Source organism: Xenopus laevis, chromosome 5L (assembly GCF_017654675.1).
Source record: "Xenopus laevis strain J_2021 chromosome 5L, Xenopus_laevis_v10.1, whole genome shotgun sequence".
Classification (NCBI taxonomy): Eukaryota; Metazoa; Chordata; class Amphibia; order Anura; family Pipidae; genus Xenopus; species Xenopus laevis.
Genome location: NC_054379.1, coordinates 142,159,714 through 142,182,900, shown reverse-complemented (window position 1 = coordinate 142,182,900; position 23,187 = coordinate 142,159,714). Strand labels below are relative to the sequence as shown.

Here is a 23,187-nt window from a genome sequence, read left to right as displayed (position 1 = left end):
ATAAAGGATTGAGTTGTGTTTTCCATGAAAAAGTCGAGTTTTCGAGGTTATTAAAAAAAACTCGAATTTTTTGTATATTTTTTTCTCAAATTTTTCTAGATTGATTATACCTCGATCCTGGAAATAGCTTGAATACAAAAAAATATACCATCTAAAACCTGTCGAGGTCATGTAGGAGTCAATGACAGGGGATTTCATGCGATTTGCATTTTTTTTCAACGAAAACATGATCAATTCCAGTTTTCTTGTTTTGGAACTCAAGCTCGAACTCCTTCTTGTTTTTTCTTAAATAAGAAACCATTCGAGTTGTGAGTTCATTCAAGGTTTAAAAAAGCTCACATAGCTCTAAAATTCGACCTTTGATGAATAACCCCCTTTATGTTAGGTTAAAAAAACTATTACATTGTGTATAAATTCTGTTTTCATCTATGCAATCTATTGTAAACTATAAAAAAGTCTCTTCTAAAGATAAAGTCCCTTTAATAACATTAGTTACAAAAAAAAAAAGTTAAAAACACTTAAAATGGTTTTGTCGTAGGATTTTCCATTTCTGGGGCGTCAGTCAAAAGTTAGGTCTGAAGGTGGGTTTCCCTGTCTTGGAGGACAACATTCAACAACAAAATTAGAACTAGATCTGATCATCTCTCCACTTACTTAAAATTTGGAATGTGTTGATACCATCTGCCAGTTATTGTCGGTAATGGTGTTTGAATGCATTGGTTCAGTAGTTGTTGGCAGGATGGGCGTTTTTTATGTGCTCCTGGGGAAATTCGTTTCTGCCATTTTGATGGAGCCCACTAAAGTCACTAAATAAAAACCAAAGTCTATGGCAAACAAACTCTGGGGCAAATCAACTGGAATAAACTGGTTTAATTATATTGTAAATATATGTCTAATGCTAAAACTTTTTGCTTGACTATGGAGCTCATGAATACACTGACTCCTTGAGATTCACACTGTCCCTAATATACTGAATAATAATCCAAAAAAATGTTTCCGCTTTTTTCTCTAAATCACACCAGTGCTGTGTGTAGCTTCATTTGGTTTTAACTGGCAGTGATCTGATTATACCAAATATTTATTATACATAGATTTAGAAATACAGAAATATTGCTACCATGGGTTTCAGTTAAAAGAATACTTTTATCCTAAATGAAACATCCATTTAGCAATCCAATGCACCTCTACTTGCTGAGACATTTTGCAGTTAAATACAGTTTATCCAGTTGTTTGGTTTGGGGGGGGGTGTCTAGGTTTGGATCTGGGTTAGGACCAATGTTGTCTGGATGCTCTTAGGGGCACATTTACCTAGGGTCGAATATCGAGGGTTAATTAACCCTCATATTCGACCGTCAAAGTAAAATCCTTCGAATATTGAAGTCAAAGGATTTACCGCTATTCCGCTATTTGTCGATTAAATCCTTCGAATTGAACGATTCTAAGGATTTTAATCCATCGATCGAAGGATATTTCTTTGATCAGAAAGTTGTTAGGAAGCCTATGGGGACCTTCCCCATAGGCTAACATTGGCCTCGGTAGGTTTTAGGTGGCGAACTAGGGGGTCGAAGAATTTTTTAAAGAGACAGTACTTCGGCTATCGAATAGTCGAATAGTCAAATGATTTTTAGTTCGAATCATTCGATTTGAAGGTCGTAGTCGAAGTTCGAAGAAGCCCATTCGATGGTCGAAGTAGCCAAAAAAACCATTCGAAATTCGAACTATTTTTCCTCTATTCCTTCACTCGAGCTAAGTAAATGGGCCCCTTAATGTCTTAATGATATGTGGAATCTGTGCCATAAAGAATAAGAGAAAGGAAGGAGAGGCAGCCATATGAATATATTCCCTATGGAAAAAGAATGGTAACAGCATTTAGAAAATGTAGCTTATTTCATTCTGTGGTTGACCTTGGTCATTTCGGGTTAAAGATCCATAGTGCCTACCACTTCAGTTACCTTTTCTGAGTGTCAACCCCAGCCCACAACATCTGTTAGTCATGAGCCCTACAAGGTGTGGTTTGGAGACCATTTGCATGGTAAACATATAGGGCTTAATGGAACAAAAGCCTCCTGGTACAGAGAGCTGCACTTATCTGCCGGTATCTGATTAGGCCTTGGGCGGAACCCTGGTATAAGCGTGTGATATTTCTCATTCACGACGCATTCTCGATTCCAGAGCAATTATACACACACGGGTCCTTGATTTATAAGCTGCCTTAAGAAAGTTGTGAGTGAACGCAATCATGGCTGTAACAATGTGCCAGTCTTTGGGATTCTTCGTCTCCCTTGTAGGGGTGGCTGGGATAATTGCAGCAACTGGCATGAATCAATGGAGTACCCAAGACCTCTACAATAATCCAGTTACAGCCGTCTTTAATTACCAGGGCTTGTGGCAGACCTGTGTCAAGCAAACCTCCGGATTCACTGAGTGTCGTTCATATTTTACCATCCTTGGACTTCCAGGTGAGAGAAGTGTTCTGCTGTAATACCATCAATTTATATTGACATTCGCTATTTTGCAAACAATATGAAACAAAGAAAAAATTATTTTGGGGAGGAGATAAGCAGCTCCTGTGGTTATTACCATAACATGGTATGGGGGCAGTACACAAAACGGGTGTTAGATTATATTACTTGGAAATCCAGAAATCTCCAATACAAGACAATACCATTTCTCTTTTTTTTTTAAATTTGTTTTTATTGACTTTTTCTCAATTAAATTTGAATATGCATTTGTAGAAATTATATATAGCATAATACACTTCAAAATAACAGAAATTGAATTATAAAACTTGTGATTCATATCAGATTCAATTAACAAAGAAATGCCCATAGACACTAAGGGGCAGATTTATGAAGGGTCGAATTTCGAGGGTTAAAAAACCCTCAAATCGACCTTCGAAATAAAATCCTTCGAATTCGAATATCGAATGATTTAAAGCAATCGATCGAATGATTTTTATTCGATCATAAAAAGTGTCCCCATAGGCTAACATTCAACTTGGTAGCTTTTATTTGGTGAAATATTGAGTTGAAGGATTTTTTAAAGAGACAGTCCTTCGATTATCGAATGGTCGAATGGTCGAACGTTTTTTACTTCGAATCGTTCGAATCATTCGATTCGATCGAATTTGATAGAATTTGACCAATTCGATGGTCGAAGTACCCAAAAATTAAATTTTTTTGCATTCAAACTATTCACTCGAGCTTAGTAAATCTGCCCCTAAAGGATAGTAAAAAAATGTTGTTTAAAAATTGTTGTGCGAAAAAAACACCCATTGACTTACGTGTTTGGTGAATTTTTTGCAGTTTTGTCAATTTTTGGCAGAGCAAAACAGAGTCACCCATCACTACTGATTTACTTTTTGTTTTGTAATAAAACAGTACCCTGTGCTTAATGTTAGCATAAATCCATGTTGGTGTCAAACATGTTTAAATGTTTTTGGTAGCCTTAAGATAGTGATCCCCAACCAGTGGCTCACGAGCAACATGTTGCTCACCAACCCCTTGGATGTTGCTCCCAGTGGCTTCAAAGCAGGTGCTTATTTTTGAATTCCTGGCTTAGAGGCAAGTTTTAGTTGCACAAAATCCAATTGTACTGTCAATTAGAGCCTCCTGTAGGCTGTCAGTCCATAAATGGGCTATCAAATAGCCAATCACAGCCCTTATTTGGCACCCCCAGGATGCTTGTGTTGCTCCCCAACTCATTTTACATTTGAATGTTGCTCACGGGTAAAAAAGGATGGGGACCTCTGCCTTAACATATGGTGCTCCAAATTGTGGAAAAAACCCTTACCTGGGAAGCAGGCAGATATCAGTTCCCATTCCTATATATACTCTACATCAGGTATATGTGACCTGTAGAACTCCAGGAACTACAAATCTTAGAATGTCATGTGTTGTTGTGGATGCTGTGTGTTGTAGATCAACAACTTAGGAGGGCAGAAATGGGCAAATCTCCAATTCTTATACCGCCCCAACAGCCTTCTTGCATCACCACCCCAGACCCTTCTACCTGTGTCCCTGTTTCAGTTAACTTGGTTTGTTATAAAGAGCAGCTGATATTTTAATTATGTGGGGCTTTTATTGGAGTGTTTTCATGAATCCAGTGGTATGAAAACCAATTTGCTTTCTATGATACATGGAAGAAGTTGGTCCAGTTTCATTAAATTCATTAAGTCTAAAGCGCATGCAGTTATCTCTACCTGCAGTGATTCAAATGTATTTATTCATTCTCAGCCGTGAAAAATTAAGGTAATTGGAGAGGCGTATCTCGGCTAGCATGAGTCTAATATATTAGTTACTAATTTTCATGAGTTTGCTTTAGCATTGTGCACTACAGATACACATTATTATGTCTACGTTTAATAGATATACCCTATATATCTTCATTACCTTTCCGCTTGTACCCACCCTCCTACCCCTTGACTAACGCTGTGAAATCTCTCTAAAGTAGAATGCCCTCTTAAAAGAACACCATGATCCACTATAGATACCATATAGCTAACATATTAAATCCATTGATTGAAAACATTTACCTACATGTCAGTCTGCAGTAATACAAAAATTGTGTTCACTACTGTAAAAAACAGATATAGGTATGGGATCAGTTATCCGAAAAACCTTTATCCAGAAAGCTCAGAATTACGGAAAGGCCGTCTCCCATAGACTCCATTTTATCGAAATTTTTAAGAATCATTTCCTTTTTATCTGTAATAATAAAACGGTATGTTGTACTTCATCCAAAATAAGATATAATAAACCCTTACTGGAAACAAAACTATCCTACTTGGTTCATTTAATGTTTAGAAGATTTTCTAGCAGATTTAAGGTATGAAGATGCAAATTATAGAAAGATCCATTATGATGAAAACCCCAGGTCCAAACATTCTGGATAATAGGTTCCAGACCTAGCTTATTTTCCCTGCTAAGCCAATATTTCCGTGAAAAATCATTCCCTCAAGAACCTGTTGTTTTGGGGGGTAACTACCAATTTCCTGCTGCTAGAAGTCCATTCATAAGATACAGGTCATTACAATAACCAGAACAGAAGGATGTTGTTTCTACATCTAGTCAACCTATACATGTCATCAGGGCCACCATCAGGCCGAGACAAGAGGGACAAGTGTCCCGGGCCTGGGCATGAAGGGGGGCCCGGCAGTGCTGCACTTTTGAAAGAGACTGGCCCCTCCTTCCGAGCGCCGAAGATTTGCGGCCATTTTTGATTCCGAACAGCCGAAAATGCGATCAGCCGAAGTCCGAAGCGGCGAAAAGAACCGAAGTCACGAAAACAGCCTAAGCCAAAGTCCCGAAGCGGCGAAAAGACCCAAAGTCACGAAAACAGCTGAAGGCGAAGCGGCGAAAAGACCAGAAGTCACAAAAACAGCCGAAATTGAAGTCCTGAAGCGGCAAAATGACCCAAAGTCACGAAAGGAGGCGAAGTTGAAGTCCTGAAGCCATGAGTTCAATTCTACTGAACACCAATTTGTGTTTTTTTTTTATTATTTTAATATTCTATAGGCCCTTGCCACCAATGTTTTTTTAAAAATTTTTTTTTTGGGTTCCCGATTTTTTTTAACTTGTAAGGGGGGGCCCTGGCACCAATTTTTTTTTTTAAAAAAAAAAACTTTTATGGGGGGCACTGGCGCCATTGTTTTTTCTTTTAAACTTATAAGGGGGCCCTGACCATCAATAGCTTTTTATAACTTGTGTGATCTTTTAACTGTGATGTGGAGTGGGCAGGGTCTGGGGCAGGGCTTGGCATCAGGGTGGGCGGGGCCACGAAAATATTGTTGTACGGGGCCCAGTGATTTCTAATGGCGGCCCTGCATGTCATCTTCCTACTAGCTATACAGTTCTCTCATCTGCTTAACTTTCCCCCCTTGCATTTTCCCCAAAAGACAGAACTTGAGATTTTCCAAACAACATACAGTATTGTCATATCTGATTTCAAAGAGCAATAAGATGAGGCTTATTTGGTGACTGGTCAAGAAACAGGTTAACTCTATTCTGTTTACAGAAGTACATATTCTTGAACCCACAAATATACAAACACGTTTGATAACAGGGACACAAGAAGATGATCTTGGGCCTCAACTCCAACAGATCAACTTTGCCCCCATATTTCACTAATTGCAGACTTTGATCTTTCTATAAAGGATAAAATCTTCTATCCTTAGGTGGGATTTTTGAAACTGTTCTTGAAGGGTAATAAGTTGGGAGAGGGACAAGAAAAGAAATTTAATAATGAAATGTGATATTCATCTTCATTAGTCCCCTTACAAGTTAACACATTGGAATATTTATTTGGGCTATCCAACTAGCAATTTCTGATTTAACTCTGTTTCTCAAACATAAGATGGTCAATGTTATACATATTATGATCACTCCACCGCCCAAAATATAATATATTTCTTCCTTATTCTGAGCAAAGTTTTGCCATAGACAATAATGCAAGCATTAGCATACCTCTGTTCGACTAACCAGTCTTAATAATATGGCAGATTTCAGTCTTAACAATATGGCAGATTTCATTCATACGCAAAACTATTTTCATATTGTTAAAGGGTTAACAAAGTACATTGCTCAATTTAAGATGACAGTCCTAAAGTCAAAGGAAAGAAAATTGAATGCATGTCTCCAGTTAATTTAAAAAAAAAAAAAACGTTTTATTTCATATGCATTGCTGCTTTACTTGTTGTTGGCGATAGTTAGAGCTTGTTCCCTGAGATAAAAGTTAAGTTGTTTTAACAAGCAGAAAACACAGTGAATAAATCTTTTTAAAGCTTCATAATGTTTTACTTCAAACGGCTGGTGGCAGTGTAAACTCACAATAATGCCCCACTATGGCACTGTTGTGGCTTATTTGAGCAAAGTACATCATATATAAAAAATAATCATCATTGGCCTCAGACTTGTTTAATTTCAAAGAAACACCAGTGTTTTATTAGTCCATGAGCAATAAACCTTACATACTGTAGCGTTGTTAAAAGTGCACACACGGTTCATAAACTGGAGTAGATAGTCTAACAAATAAAACCTGAAAGTTGGAATTTTTGCCACTAGATCTTGAAAAAAATGTACAGTATATATTTTAGCATTTTTTTTGCAAAGGTTAGGGGGGAAATTATACTGATCACTTAGATTAGGGGTCCCCCAGCTTTTTTGGCCTGGGGACCAAAAAAGAGCAGAAGGGAGGGCATGGGGAGGGGGGTCGGGAGGGGTTGGAGGGGGTCGGGGGGGGTCGGGAGGGGTTGGGGAGGGGGTCAGGGAGGTTGTCGAGGGGGTCGGAGTGGTCGGTGTCCAACTTGGGTGCGCCGACGTCAAATTCGGCGCACCGCATTCATTGTTCCGCAGCCCAGTTCAGGACTGTCCGCGGCCCGCTGGTTGGGTACCCCTGACTTAGACAACTACATGCTGCATTATTAATATTTGAGGTAGGAGTTTGGGTCAATTGATTTTTTAAAAAATGTGATTGTGTTATTTAAGGATTATGTTTTTTTAAATCAAGAAACAGAATCTCTTCCGCACACCACTTACTTGAATCACCGGGATGCATTCACTTACTTGGCTGCTCCCAAGCCCAATCCTATCCAGCAACTTTGTATGGAAGCAGCACACCTGAACACGGGCAGTTGCCTTTTCTGTCCTTTTATTGCAGCAAAAAATAACACAAGCTTTTTGGAGTGCCCCCTTCCTCAGGTGCAGTGCAGTGCACTCTCAATTAGAAATCACAGGGCCCCATACAAAAATAAATTCGGGGCCCACCCACACTGGCGCCCAAGCCCCACCCCAGATCACAGTTAAAAGACCACACAGCATCAGCGCTAAAAAAGTAACCCCCCCACACACACGTTATAAAAATCTATTGATGATCAGGGCTCCCATATAAGTTGAAAAAAAAACCATTGGCACCCGGGCCCCCATAAAATTTTTTTTAAAAAAAGCATTGGTGCCAGGGTTCCCCTTACAATTAAGAAGAAAAAAATGGGGCCCCAAAGAATATTTTTCAAAAAACATTGGTGTCAGGGCCCCCCTTACAAGTTAAAAAAAATTGGGGCCCCAAATTTTTTTTAAAAAAAACATTGGAGGCAGGGGCCTATAGAATATTAAAATAATACATTGGTGGCCAGGGGATTAAAAAAAAACACAAATTGGTGTTCAGTAGAATTGAACTGATGGCTTCAGGACTTCAACTTTGCCTCCTTTCGTGACTTTGGTCTTTTCATCGCTTCAGGACTTCAATTTTGGCTGTTTTCGTGACTTCGGGTCTTTTCGCCGCTTCAGGGGTTCTGGCTGTTTTCGTGGCATCTGATCTTTTTGCTGCTTCGGAACTTCGGCTGTTCGGCACTTCCGCATTTCGGCTGTTCGGGACTTCAAAAATTGCCGCAAAGCTTCGTCACTCTCAAAGGGGGCCAGGCTCTTTCAAAAGTGCAACACTGTTGGGCCCCCCTTCATGCCCGGGCCCGGGACACTTGTTCCCCCCTGATGGCGGTCCTGCACTCCCCGAAAGCTTGTGCTATTTTTAGCTGCAATAAATGAACTGAAAAGTCAACTGCTGGTGTTCAGGTGTGCTTTTCCATACAGAGGTGCTTTTTAATTCAAGCACATTTTTTTCAAAACCTTTTTTCTCTTTTAAAAACCACAAAATATAAAAACTGGCCAGTTTGCTGGTGATATGCTTTATTTCTTTTATATATTATGATTTTAGAAGAAAAACCCATTTGAAAAGAAAAATGATTGTGGGTAGTGATTGGCGAATTTATTCGCAAGGCGCAAATTTGCGCCGAATTCCCGCAATTCGCCGCCCGTGAATAAATTAGTGAAACCGCAGTGAAAATTCACCAGCGAAAATTTGCCGGCATCCATTATATTTTTTTTCTGCCAGCAAATGTGCGCCAGAGTCCAAAAAATGGACGCCGGCGTCAAAACCGAGACGCTGTCGCCGTTTCGTGAATTTTACGCCATTTCACGAATTTCGCTGGAAATTTGCAAATTTGTCGGCGAATCGCCCCAAATGCGCCCATCACTAATTGTGTGGAAAAATGTGTTAAATTGTGATTTTTAGAAGGAATTTGAAAAGAAAATATATTGTACGAAAAAAATGTGCTAAATTTAAAAAAAAAAAAAAAAACCTCAGTCCAAGCAAATTTGGCCCCTGTGGTCCAGTGTTTTCAACTAGTTTTTTTTTCGAGTTTTTAAATGAATGCTAGTTGAACTGTAAATGCACAAATACAATACAATTGCCCTTAGAACGAAGATAAAAAAAACTTTTGTTAGTCACTGTAATTTGTCCTGTTTCACAGTTTTTTAATCTATGTTGCCTCTCTCTAACCTGACATTTAAAATGCTATACACTTACCAATTTAAGCAATGTTGAGTAAGCAGATTCAAAAATATAGAAGCAACATATGTATTGATATTAGGCATGAGCACCTGATGCAGTTTTGCGGCAAAATTTATTGGCAAAACATTTTCAAGTTGTCATCAGAAATTATTCTCAAGCTTCAAATATTCTGGGTTGTCCCCTAACCAACACCTTACTGGGAAGTGTACAAAAAAGTACAAAAAAAGCCATTTACAATTTGCTTATTGTGATATGAGTCTGTAAAGAGGACAATGTTTAGAGAAAAAACACCTATTAACTAAGTTTCGCTTGGCATTAATTGTTATTATTATTCTGTATTATTTTATCTATATTCCAGTCTCTTTCAAATCACTCCCTTGTTGTAATGGAAAGTAGGGCCCCAGTTATTTAAAATTACAGAACAAAGCAATTTTATTCAAAAACAACAAAACAAAACAAGTTCATTTTAAGGCAAATACCCCCATATGTAATAAAATGCACTAAGTTTGCCCAGGAACATTAACTCATGGCAACCAATAAGAGGTTTGCTTTTGAATAGGTGACCAGGAAATACTTCCTGCTGATTGGTTGCTATGAGTTCCTGCTCCTGGGCAGACTTAGTGCCTTTTATTACTTAAACTCCATATTCTTTTAAACTTAAATTCATACAAAGTCAATAAGCAGAGGCTAAGATCTCAGCATCCTTGTAACTGGTTATAAAATCACTTGTGTCACTTTATTCTACTGTTAGATCCACATGGAGAACAAAGTTCACACCATTCAAAAAATAGTTGTACGAAAGTCAAAGGCTCATTAATAAGAAAATTGGAAATTGTGATAAATTTTATTTTGTAACTTTCCCAGTAAAGTGTTGGTTAGGGAACAATCTTGGCTATTTGGAACTTTCTGATAACCGCTTTGCTAAAACGTGCAGTTTGCACACTTATGAATAGCTGTGTTGATGTAGAAATAATTACTTTGGTGTAGAAAGTGTAGAAGTGGATAACAAATATTGTTGGAATAGACACTTGAGAATAGTTCACACTTTTGCATTCTATAAATATAACTTATGACCTTCTTTACAAGGACAAATTATTGCATGCCAATTAAAGAGAATTAAAGTAGAGCTGCTCTACTTGATAATAAAAATTGCTTGTAGAATCTCAAAATCTTTTTCTGATAATTTTCAGCCGAGCTAGGTATTGGGAAATGCTGCTTCTTTGTGGTGTCAATAATATTGCAATTCAGGCATAACAAAGGCTTTTTCTTCATGCCTTTTTGTTCTCTCTATTAAACAAACACTGTGTTGCATTTCCTACAGAGAAGTAATATCAATGTGCTACCAAGGCACCATTTCAAAATAGGAACTTGCTGTAAAGCTGTATTTGCCCCTCGCTTTTCCCTCCTATGCTAATATTAACTTCATGTAACACTGAAGCAAAAAAAAAAAAAAAAACTGCCATAAAACTTGTATTATTAGGTAAAATTTCTGTTCAATTTCTGTAATAATCATATTATTATTCTCTAGCCAAAGAAATTGTACAGAATCTTTAATTCATTGTATTTAGAAACTGTATTTTTTTTTTATAAAATTAAGTTCCACATTTATTTAACAATGCAACCCTAAAGCTGCTCAAGGTTCTTTTGATGAATGATGAAAACATCAAGCATTACGAAAATGAATAAAGAAATAACCTGGTAACCCAAGGATAGTGTAGTGTAGGGTCTATCAGGCATTCTAATTAATTGTGTTCCTTGGAGAATCCAGAATATGTATTAAAATAAAACTAAGTAGCAAGATCCACTGATTTTGGTTGGTTTGGCTTCACAAACACTCCAATAAGTTTGACTCAGTCTCACCTTTAGACAATTACTCTTTAATCTAAAACACAAAGTTTATTTTCTTTATAGGCTAATTCTGTATGTCAGTTGGGTTTTTTGTAATAGGAAGTAGAATGTTGTACACAGGAATTGCAGAAAAGGTCATTGGTTAACAAAAAATATAAGCAAAGAGTTTGATGTCATCGCATTGTGGGTGACCATGACATCATTAAATCCATCCCCCTTCCTAAGTTTCATTTTGTATAAATATCATATCATATGAAACTGACTATGTACAGCCCACAAAGAGGTCGAAACCAAGCAATCTTATGAAAACATATTAAGCAAACAAAGCTAGAAAAGAGAGAGGCGGTGATAGCTGTCCTTGTGACTGGTACTCCTGTAAGTCAAAAGAAGGAAGGAAATTGTGCTTGGACACTACACAACTCGCCACCATGTCGGTAACAATGTGTCAAACCATGGGCTTTCTTGTATCAGCCCTGGGCTTTGCTGGGATTATAGCAGCAACTGCTTTGGATCCATGGAGCACGCAAGATTTATACGATAATCCAGTTACTGCTGTGTTCCAGTACCAGGGACTCTGGAAGAGTTGTGTCCAACAGAGTTCCGGATTCACCGAGTGTCGACCCTACTACACTATCCTTGGGTTACCAGGTTATTTCTTTCTTATTTTTCATAGTGCTTCATGTTTTCACCATTTATCAAAAGAACCTTGAGCAGCTTTAGGGTTGCATTGTAAAGGGCAAGGTAGCATTTACAATTCTATAACTTCAGCTACATGTTCAGATGTTTAATCAAAGAGTTTATATGTATAAAGCATGTGTTTCTCTTAATAATACTGATTTGGTGCCTTTCAGTTGTTGTCTATTGTTGATTAAAACAATTAACCTGACAGTTTTTTACTGATACGGAACTGAATCAAACACAGCAGAATCAATTACTTATATATTGGTATCTTTATTGATGGAATATTTAGCCAAAACTTTGCTTTTAGCCTTATTTAACATTTCATTTTTTTTCCTCTGCATTTGCAAAGAAAGGTGTGAAAGAACAGTCAACATTGAGCTCTTGTTGGGAAGTGGGCAAACTCTTTTCATATCTCTCTTATCAGTTATTTCATTTTTTTAAGTACCTAGAAAAATGTCAAGCAAAGCTAAATGTATTTTGAAGTTGAATACCAAGACGTTTCTGTAACTGGCTACTGGACTAAAATCTCCTTTCATTGTAATGCTAAAATTGTGTATAAAGATTTTATACTGCATGAATTATTTTTTTTTGAACCATAAAAAATAATCAAAAAGAGCAAACTAATAGGTGGTAAAGCATTTTCAGAGGTATTTAGAGCTTGCACGCTTATCAATAAGATTCCAAGGCAACAAATTATTTCCTTCCCTTTCAATCTGACCATTGAGAAATCATCATCTATAAACCAATTAAAATTGGGGGATTTAAATAATGAATGCTTAGTAGTAGTAGTAATAAAAAAATACCAAGGGATATGGATTATGATCATGCAAGGTTAAAGAGTAAAAAAGAATTTCCACATTATTAGCGAAACTGTGGTATTGTTTTCCTTATCAGAAAAGCAGGAGTTGGGCACCTTATCAGTTGTTCCCTTCTATTTACCCATGACTTCTGTTCAAACCACACCCTGCTTATCAATAATAGAGTTCAAATGAGAAAAGATTATTTTCCCTCCAAGAAGGAAGTACATGAGGCCACAGTAGTGTTTTAGTTTGAAAGCAAACGCAATACGGCACTGCAGGATGGGACTCTTTAATGGTTTCCATTTCTGCACAATTTCTTTCAGTTCCATAATATAGCACTTACATAGTATTGGTATGGGATCTGTTATCCAGATTGTTCAGGACCTGAGATTTTCCGAATAAGGGGTCATTCCATAGTTTGGATCTCCATACATTTAGGGGCAGATTTATCAAAGGTCGAGTTGTGTTTTCCCGAAAATTTTGATATTTTCAAGAGTAGTTTTCAGTCAAAACTCAAATTTCACGTAAAGCATTTTTGGGGGTTTTTAATTAAAAAAGATGTTTTTTGGGATTTATCATACCCCGAAGCTGGAAATAGCTCAAATCTAAAAATACTCCAGCTAAAATATGTTGAGGACATATAGAAGTCAATGGCAGATGTCCCTTGAACCATTTGAAGATGATGTTCATTTTTTTTTATATAGGTTTCATTTGAAAACTCGATTAATTTGAGAGATTCAAGTTTTTTTCAGCGAAAAATTTGATTAACTTGAGTATTCGGCATTTCAACCAGAATCCACTGATTTGAGTTTTTTACTATCAAGTTTTTTTCAACATTTGAGTTGTGAGTTCATTCGAGGTATAAAAAAATCTCCCAAAGCTCTAAAACTCGACCTTGATAAATAACCCCCTTAGTCTGCTAAAAAATCTGTAAAACATTAATTGAACCAAATAGAATAATTCGGCCTCCTATAAGCATAAATTGTATTTCAGTTGGGATCAATTACAAGCTACTGCTTTATTATTACAGAGAAAAAGGAAATAATTTTAAAATATTGGAATAATTTGATAAAATTGGCGTCTGTGGGAGATGGCCTTCTCGAAATTTGGAACTTTCTGGATAACGGGTTTCCCGATAACAGATTTCATACCTGTATATGAGAATATAGAAAGAGGGGAATTAGTGTTTTTGTTAGTTCTGCTGTTATTTAGTATTATATGGTATTATAGTATACAATAGTATAGTATTTTGCCACCGACAAGTTTTCACAACAAAATTTGCTCAAAATTACTCAGTTATGCAAGATAATACAGCTGTACATCAGATGACAAAAGGATAAATCTTTTGCCACTATAACAGTGAAGGGTTTTTTTTTTACAAATCACCCAGCCACAAATGCTAGAGCCCTAAGGGGTACAAAATTTCTCCCCTTATTGCTCAGTTACAGAACACTTCATCAGGAATTCCCGAGGAAGATGCAGAGTTATTGGCAGCCATAGGCAAACAGTAAAGACAGGACTCAGTTGCACAAGTAAGCTCTGGCACTCCCTAACTGGATGTTACAGTGGCTATTGTGTGGGATAGGTCATGCCTCTATGCTTTGCCCAGCTTGTCTTTCATGAATACAGCACTGCTCAATGCAGGCAGCACTGTGTTCATGGGGGGAGGCATTCCAGTTTGATAATGTTTTCTGCAGTATAAAACTCTGCCCCATGGTTTGTGTATGACCCATTGGGAGTTGGCACAAATTGCTGCCCTTTAACAACAATGGAAAGCCCCTCAAGCAGAACTGAGACCATTAATTAAAAAAAATCTATTATATAATTATGAGAACTGCTTGGTAGTTTACATAGGGCTGGTGGCCTACAGGGCAGATCGATCACCACAGTCCTTTTTAACTGCCCTACCTGCCTATTGTCAATGGAAACAACTCAAGATGATAAACACCATTTTATTGTTGCCATTTTTCCATTGTATGTCAGTAGAATAATTTGTATGTCTCTAAGTCCTTTCAGCAGTGGTTTCAGATTTATTCCATTCAAGCCTCACATTTGATGCCCAACATTTGACCAAAGTCCCATAGCCCATAAGGTTACAAACAAGTGTAAATGTCAGCCATTCAGCCACATCTCTAAGCAGATCTAGAACATTGAATTTGTCTACCCACATTCTTACTCTAACTGACCTTCAAGATAGGCTGCCAGGAGTATCTATAATAGAAAAATGCCTTCTATTCATGTCTCCCTAACTGCCCTTCAGGCTTGGCCCCCCTCAACCAAGTCTCTGAGCCCTCCTAAGGAACAAAGACTCATAGTTTTGGAGCCACTGCCTTATGCTGATTGTGAGAGTTATTCATCTTTTCACATCTGTCTTAGGAAAAGTCTAAATAAACCTGGTGGTGATGATATAAATGTTACAATGAGGCTAATAGATTGGTTTTTACTGTGCCTTTGCAGCTATGTTCCAGGCAGTCAGAGCCCTGATGATTGTGGGCATAGTGTTGGGAGCCATTGGCTTACTTGTGGCCATTTTTTCCCTGAAGTGTATTCGCATCGGTAACATGGAGGATTCTGCCAAGGCCAACATTACCTTGACATCTGGTATCATGTTCATTCTGGCAGGTGAGTGGTTCTTCTGTTACTCCTTAACAACATTAAAAAGATTTGCCCAATAAGAAACCACAGCTGCAATCATGATGTTATGTAGCAATATTATCTATCCTACTTGTTAAAAATAAAAAACACTACCATACAGCATGTCAGAACTGCTGTTTTAGTGAAAAAAAGGAAGATACAGTTACATTAGTAACATGAAATACACTTCTTTATTCACTAATACCATTTTTTAAAAAGTGAATAATCATGTGTTTCCAGTGTGGTGTTTTTAGGTAACAAACAAATATTATATACTGTATGTATACATTTATTAAAGGTAGAATTTCAGTGGTATTAGACCTTTTTGAAACCGCAATTAGGGGGTTATTTATTAAACCTCGAATTTATCTGATTGGGCTTTTTGTGGCAAAAACTTGAATTTTTAGTGGGAAAGAAAAGCCTCATATTGTTTGAGATGTATTATACCCCAATGCTACAAAAAGCCTGAATTTGAAAATCCACCATCTCAGACCTGTCAAGGTCATGTATAAGGGCTGAACTACATGGTGTGTCTTCATCAGATGAGAGGAAGAGTCATCTGACACGACTGTCGGATGAAGACGCAATGTGCAGCGTTCGCATCCGACAGTTGTGATGCACGCAGCGACAAGGTCCAACATTTCTTTTACTTACCTTATATTCACCGTATCCGCACCGTATCCGCTCCCTCTCATCGCGTCGGATCTGATGAAGACGCACCGTGAAGTTCCAGCCTTATTCAATGTCCCTATCCCAACTGGAAGATATCATGGTCTGTGCTTGGTTTAGCCAAATAATCCGATGAATTTGAGGTTTTCATTCAAAAACACAAAAAAATCGAGCAATTTGGGTTTTTACTCAATTTTATAGTTTTTTACTGATCCGATTAAAATTAGTTATTTTATTAATAAATAAGGCAAAATTGGGGATAGGAGTTTGGTCAAGCTTTTTTTTATTGAAACAATTAGATAGATTCGGATTTTAGTAAATAACCCCTCTAATGCTATTTCTCCACGAATGCCATGACATTTATTAAAAGATTCTAATATAAAAAGTAGGGAACCAAAAAAAATGCTGAACGATCCCGAAAAAAAATATCTCGAAAACCTCTGAAAAGTTGAGTTTATTAGATAATTAATCTCTAAAAGTCTAAATGGTTGAAAAAAAGGTTGAAGAGAAGTTGGAGAAATTTTGTATTAGAGTTTTTCAAGGTTTTTACAATGAATAAATGAGTCTTTGGAGAAATGTTAAAAAAATCTGAGAGATCTGAGAAATCTGAATGTTAGTAAATAAGCCCCCTAGACTGGTCTTATCATCTGTCACTTTCACCAAGGCACATGTAAAAGTTAAAAGACTAAATTAAAAATACAGAGAATAAGATACATTTTAATCATTAAAAAAGTCATTGATTTTTGGTACCTACCTTGCACATATAGCAGTTTAGGAAGTGGATTAGTATGGCAGAACTGAATAAAAACACTGCTCTCATTGGCTATAGAGCAATTGCTTAATCTAATTATTCATTGAGTACTGTATATGAAACAAATGCTGCTTACTACTGTATATGAGTTTGATCCTGTGTTACTTTATATAAAAGATATTTGCTGCAAAATATTCATATTGAAGGTCAGAGACTGACAGGGATATCACACAAGGCTAATTAGGTTTAATGACCAGGTTGATTGTCAATACTATATTCGATTTAAGATTCTAACAGTAGCTATAGTTAGTGCAGGTTAGTTTACCATATTATATGATTTTAAAGTATCCCGAAAGATGTTTTTACACATTTACCTTATATAGTTTATTTATAGTATTGTTTTTTGTACTTTTTTTATACTTTCTCTTACCTGTTCTACCAATCATCCATTTATCATGTATATGCTCTTTAAGAAATAATATCAGCCCCAAGCTTAGATATTCACTGGCATGTATTCTAAATTATTTCTGAATTCTATGATCAATGTAAGTCATGGTTTCTCTACTTCTGTTGTCATCACAAGGCCTTTAACCCTGTTAGCTAGTAGATCAGAAGGAATATAAATTTGTAGTGGCCAGAAGTGGCATAGTTGCAAATATTTTGATAGTTTTCAATGAAGTATCTCATTAATGCCACTCAACTCTATTTTGTTTTGTACATAACAACAGTAGTAATTAATGGCCTGGAAGCAGGCCTGGACTGGGAGTCAAAATAGGCCCTGCCATTCCAAGTACACAGATGCCAAAACAGCCCCTACCAGCCCAAACAGCCCCCTACCAGCCCACTATATGGTAACTTTCTATGGAACCATACAGCAGCTCCTCTGGCATTTGCCAGAACCCACAGATTGCCAGTCCGGGCCTGCCTGGAAGGCAAAGTGCAAAGTGAAAATCTGCCATGTTTTTGCACTTTGCTCCCTATCATGAAGTGTAGGTGAATTGCCAAAGGTCTCCCTGCTTTGTTTTCGGGTGAGGACACCCATAAATATGGTTTCACCTGATATAGATTTATGGTGAAATTCACATTTTTTGCAAGTTGCAAAAATGTCATGCATTTTTTTCAATGGGAAAAAATGCAAAAAAAACCCCATCATTGACTCCAGTGCATTTGGAGTGAAAAAAAAAACAAGAATAAAAGGCCCAATGACTTCAATTCATTTAGCCCTTTTGTATTTTCATCTTATCAGCGCAGAAGATAACTTGGTTTAGGTCTCTTAATTATCCTGCAAACCCTTGTCTTTTAATATAATGCTTGGTCATGCAGAAAAATACTTCTAGTGCCATAAACTACACTTAAAGCAAACCTATACCCCAGAATGAATAGTTTATATCATATTAAGTGGCATATTAAAGAATCTTACCAAACAGAAATATACAGGGATACTGTCATGGGAATTTTTTTTTTCTTCAAAACACATCAGTTAATAGTGCTGCTTCAGAAGAATTCTGCACTGAAATCCGTTTCTCAAAAGAGCAAACAGATTTTTTTTATATTCAATTTTGAAATCTGACATGGGGCTAGACATTTTGTCAGTTTCCCAGCTGTCCCAAGTCATGTGACTTGTGCTCTGATAAACTTCAGTCACTCTTTACTGCTGTACTGCAAGTTTGAGTGATCATCCTCCTCCCTTTCCCCTCCAGCAGCCTAACAACAGAACAGTGGGAAGGGTAACAAGATATCAGCTCCCTAACACAAGATAACACCTGTCTGGTAGATCTTAGAACAGCACTCAATAGTAAAATCCACGTCCCACTGCAACACATTCAGTTACATTGAGTAGGAGAAACAACAGCCTGCCAGAAAGCAGTTCCATCCTAAAGTGCTGGCTCTTTCTGAAAGCCCATGACCAGGCAAAATGACCTGAGATGGCGCCTACACGCCAATTTTACAATTTAGAAAAATACACTTGCTGGTTCAGGAATGAAATTTTATTTGTATATCTCAATATATTTGTAAATTGTTCCCAATGATAATGTAAGTAACTTCAAATATGCTGTTGGCTTTATGGTTTCTTTTCAAACATATTTCCCTGAACATGTAAACAAATATACCTACTAGAAGGATTCCCTTGGACATATAGCTTGTTAGGTTGTCACCTCATCTGACACATGAATGTTTTCTAATGCATATCTGTTTTATTCAGGACTCTGTTCAATAATCGGAGTATCTGTCTTTGCCAACATGTTGATTACAAACTTCTGGATGACTACAGCTAATATGTACACAGGTGGTGCTATCAGTGGAATGGGAGGAATGGGCGGATTGCAGACTCTACAAACAAGGTAGTCCTCATTTTGTATAGTGCACAGAATATATAATGAGATTCAGTACAGGTATGGGACCAGTTATCTAGAATGCTTGGGACCCTTTTCTGGATAAGGGGGTCTGTCCATTATTTGGATCTCCATATCTCAAGTCTTGCTAAAAAACCTATAAACATTAAATAAATCCAATATGATGGTTTTGCCTCCAATAAAGGTTAATTATATCTTAGTTTGGATCATGTACAAGGTATTGGTTTATTATTACAAAGAAAAAGTTTTAAAAAATGTGGATTATTTGATTAAAATGGAGTCTAAAGGACACAGCTTTCCCATAATTCAAAGCTTTCCCCATACCTGTATATGTATGCATGTGTCATACATCTTCCTCCAACAAACCAGAAGCCTCAGCTGGTATCTTTATATACAGGAGTATATTAGTAATCTCCTACACAACTTGGCCTTACTCAAGCCACTCCTTCTGTATAAGGGTTATAACATTTTCTGTGGTGTCTTACTAATCTTGTTCACAGTAGGAAGATGGTTGGGTACTAATCAAATCCCTTTATCAGAGCCGGGCCAACACAGCCAGGCGCCCTAGGCAACCTGGCCGGGTACGGCGCCGGCTGAGTGTGCATGCGCGAAACTTTGTGCGCAGATGCGCAGAAGCGCAATTCCAAAAATATATGCATGCCAGTCGGGGAGAGACGGGACCGGACAATGGGGTAGGCGTCAGAGCAGGTACGTGCCTGGCGCCCCCCAGCTTTGCGCCCTAGGCACGTGCCTACTCTGCCTACCCCTAGTTCCGGCCCTGCCCTTTAATGCTATAAGGCAATGATGCCCAGCCAGTGGCTCAGAAGCAGAATGTTGCTCACCAGCACCTTATATGTTGCTCACAGTAGCCTCAAATCATGTGCTTATATTTGAATTTCTGACTTACAGGCACACACTGGCTGCATAAAACCCAACTGTACTGTATTTTGCTGAGCAAGTCCATAACCTGGTCCCCATGCTCAGGTGATTGATAGCATCCCATTGCATGTTCTGTGGTCAGCAAGAATGCAGCAGGATACTGGGATACTAGGGGTCTACACTTCTAAAAAGCTGCATTGGCCTTGGGCTGTTATGATAATAATCATATTTGTTTCCGATATCTAGATATACTTTTGGGGCAGCCCTTTTTGTTGGATGGGTCGCTGGAGGCTTGACGTTGATTGGAGGTGTTATGATGTGCATAGCATGCCGTGGACTCATGCCAGAAGAAAGCAAGTAAGATGCATGAAGCACATCTCACATACTGAAGCAGGTTGTTGGAGAACCAACGAATAGCGTGTTACACAGGGCATATTTATTAAATATTAAACTAGGGAATCCAGAGGGCGGCCACTTCATTCAATATTTTAGTTATTACTATTTACTCTACACTTACTTAACAGTGATGTACCTAAGAAATTTATGGAAGACTCAACCTCTCCATAGGCACTAAGAGGCAAACTGTCCAGTCCATCAAGACTCATTCTTACAGAGACAATATCTATACTGCAAATACTGTATATTAATTGCCTTTATAACATAGTATACAATCACGCAAAAGTACAGTACTGTAATGAGTTAGGATATGAACCCATATCACTGATCATTATCTGTTTTCTACAGCTTCAAGGCAGTTTCCTACCATGTTTCCACAAAAACCCCAGGCTACAAGACATCCGCCTACGAGGATAAGAGTAAAAAATCCATTTACAACGAATCCAGACGCAGCGAGGATGGGAAGAGCTACCCTTCAAAATATGATTATGTGTAGCCGCTTAAGTACCTGGCATCTACCTACAGTTATATACAGTTGTACTGTTTATTATAAGGGGATGGCTGTATTAATCAGTGCAACCCATCAAGATAATTTATTGCTAATCAGCAACATGGTACAGCTAATGAGTAAGTTTGTTAACCTGCATCTCATGGCTAAGCACTGTTTATTAAGCCAAATCCTTTTTTTTTTTTGTTTTATAGTATATTTTAAAATGATTTTTACATAAACCTGTTTGTATCTATACACTTATAGTTTAGCTTATAGTTATGTTTATAGTTAAAGTTGCTTTTTAAAGATATAATAGCCAAACATTTCTGAAAATGTAACCAAGGGACTACAACCGAACCCTGTGCTGCTGCTCTATTGGTTTCCAGGCCGATACAAGGTTCTGTCTGTGTTTTGGGCTGGGAACATTTTTCTTGAGCAGTGCCTCCTCTTTGGGCAGGCCCTTGGAGATGAAACTGCTGATGTATTTCTATGATAAGGATTAGTTACACATGGACAGGACCTTTCTAAAATGGCCTCTTAGATGTTACCTACAAAGTAGTGCAGTAAGCCAAAGCAACCATTAGTCTATATATACTAGGTAATTGTTGCTGGTTCCTAGAGACCATTGCAATGATCCAAAATTGTACTTATATCAGTGTATATATATATATATATATATATATATATATATATATATATATATATATATATATAGACCCCCACGCATAGATACGTTGAACCTTGTTTATCCATTTCCAGTTATTTTGTTATCAACTGTAATTTGTTAAAACTAATCTTGTATATAGAACAATACCCAACACCTTATAGGGTTTCTACTGAGATATGAGCATCTGGCTGTCTATAGTAAAGAACCCTGAGTGCCAACAATGCTCTGACCTCAGGATGTGTTCCTTTGATCCATGTAGTATCCTGGCATGATGCTCTGCGGTTAGAATCAAATACTAAGGTTATTACATGATATGAGATTTTACTATCTCCTCCGTTACAACATCTTTATTCCTGGAAACTTTTCTTTCTTGTGAGAGATTTCCAAGTCCATAAAAAGTTCTAAGTACGCCATCGGAAAACTTCCTTCGCAGCTGGTCGGCCCTATAAACATGGAAATGTTGCAATACCATTTTGTGAGAAGGAAAGGGAATTTTAAGAGCTTTCAAGAGTCTTTCAAAGTGTATTGAGTGAAGCAATTGCTATTCATAGGGATTATGCATTTCACGTCCGAGCGAATTCCTTTTCTGGCGCTGTATCTGCAAACGGCTCACCGATATTTCGACAAAGTTATAAAATACATAAATCTTGGGTTTTTACACCAGAGTTCTATAATGCCGCACACTAAAGAAAGATAGAAGCATTGAGAAAACATTTCTATTGCATTTTGAAGGCTGAACGCAGGCCTTTCCCGAGTTTTATTGTCGCCAACAATCACTGAGGTACAGCGGTTTAAGGGTCTATGGAATATTACATCTATTCAATTTGCAATTCTGCTCTTCTTCTGTAAATAAAGATGGATTTCATTTAAAACCTGCCTGTACCTCTCTGCATAAGAATAAATAATGTCAAAGTGATTGCTCTCCTAAAATAATGCAGTGCCGCGGCTCTTTAATCCCACAAAACCATTTAATAAAGCTATCCTGTACAGCTGGAATGTAAAGCTTTGTCTTTTTGAGAACCACTTAAAGGGAACATTACAATAATCCTTTACATGGTTTTGTGTGTTTATGCAGAACATTAATTGCCTAGTTGTTTCATCTTATACATACAAACAGGAGATGCTACAGTGCAATGGCAATGGTAAGTGTGTAATACAGGTATGGGATCTGTTATCTGGAAACCCATTATCCAGAATGCTCCGAATTAGGGAAATGATGTCACCATTTTATACAAATAATCAAAAATTTTCTAAATGATTTCCTTTTCTCTGTGATAATAAAACAGTAAACAGCGCAGCACAATATATTGGCACTCTATAGATACATGTTAATAAAATAATAATGCCTTGTACTTGATTCCAACTAAAATATAATTAATTAATCCTTACTGGAAGCAAAACCAGCCTATTGGGGTTATTTAATGTTTACATGATTTTCTAGTAAATTTAAGGTATGACGTTCCAAATTACAGAAATATCCATTATCTGGAATGCCCCAGGTCCCGAGCATTCTGGATAATAGGTCCCATACCTGTACCATAATAATCCCTAGGGACCCTGTTGCAGTTGTCTATTAAGAATAAAAAAGAAAATCCATGGTAGGTGAATGCAAATAAGATGATAAAGAATGTTTCTATACTTTTCTTACACTTTCATTTAAAGGGGTGGTTCACCTT

The 23,187-nt window shown here is 37.4% G+C and overlaps 1 protein-coding gene across 3 annotated transcripts; it reads left to right on the top strand.

Annotated features, from left to right (window-relative positions):
- The first annotated feature begins 2,150 nt into the window (after positions 1-2,150).
- cldn18.L (claudin 18 L homeolog) lies at positions 2,151-22,507 on the top strand. Of its 3 annotated transcripts, NM_001089974.1 has the most exon segments (6): positions 11,536-11,838; positions 15,129-15,293; positions 18,929-19,067; positions 20,205-20,315; positions 20,703-21,501; positions 21,528-22,383. In NM_001089974.1, coding segments are annotated over 5 exon segments (783 nt in total). In that variant the 5' UTR covers positions 11,536-11,618; the 3' UTR covers positions 20,851-21,501; positions 21,528-22,383.
- The last annotated feature ends 680 nt before the right edge of the window (positions 22,508-23,187 follow it).

Excerpts from the sequence above, each read along its gene's own strand:
- cldn18.L (XM_041562121.1), top strand. The coding sequence starts at position 2,240 with ATGGCTGTAACAATGTGCCAGTCTTTGGGATTCTTCGTCTCCCTTGTA. Across the intron at positions 2,460-15,128 it reads TACCATCCTTGGACTTCCAG|CTATGTTCCAGGCAGTCAGA; the intron begins GTGAGAGAAGTG and ends GTGCCTTTGCAG. Across the intron at positions 20,316-20,702 it reads CTCATGCCAGAAGAAAGCAA|CTTCAAGGCAGTTTCCTACC; the intron begins GTAAGATGCATG and ends TGTTTTCTACAG.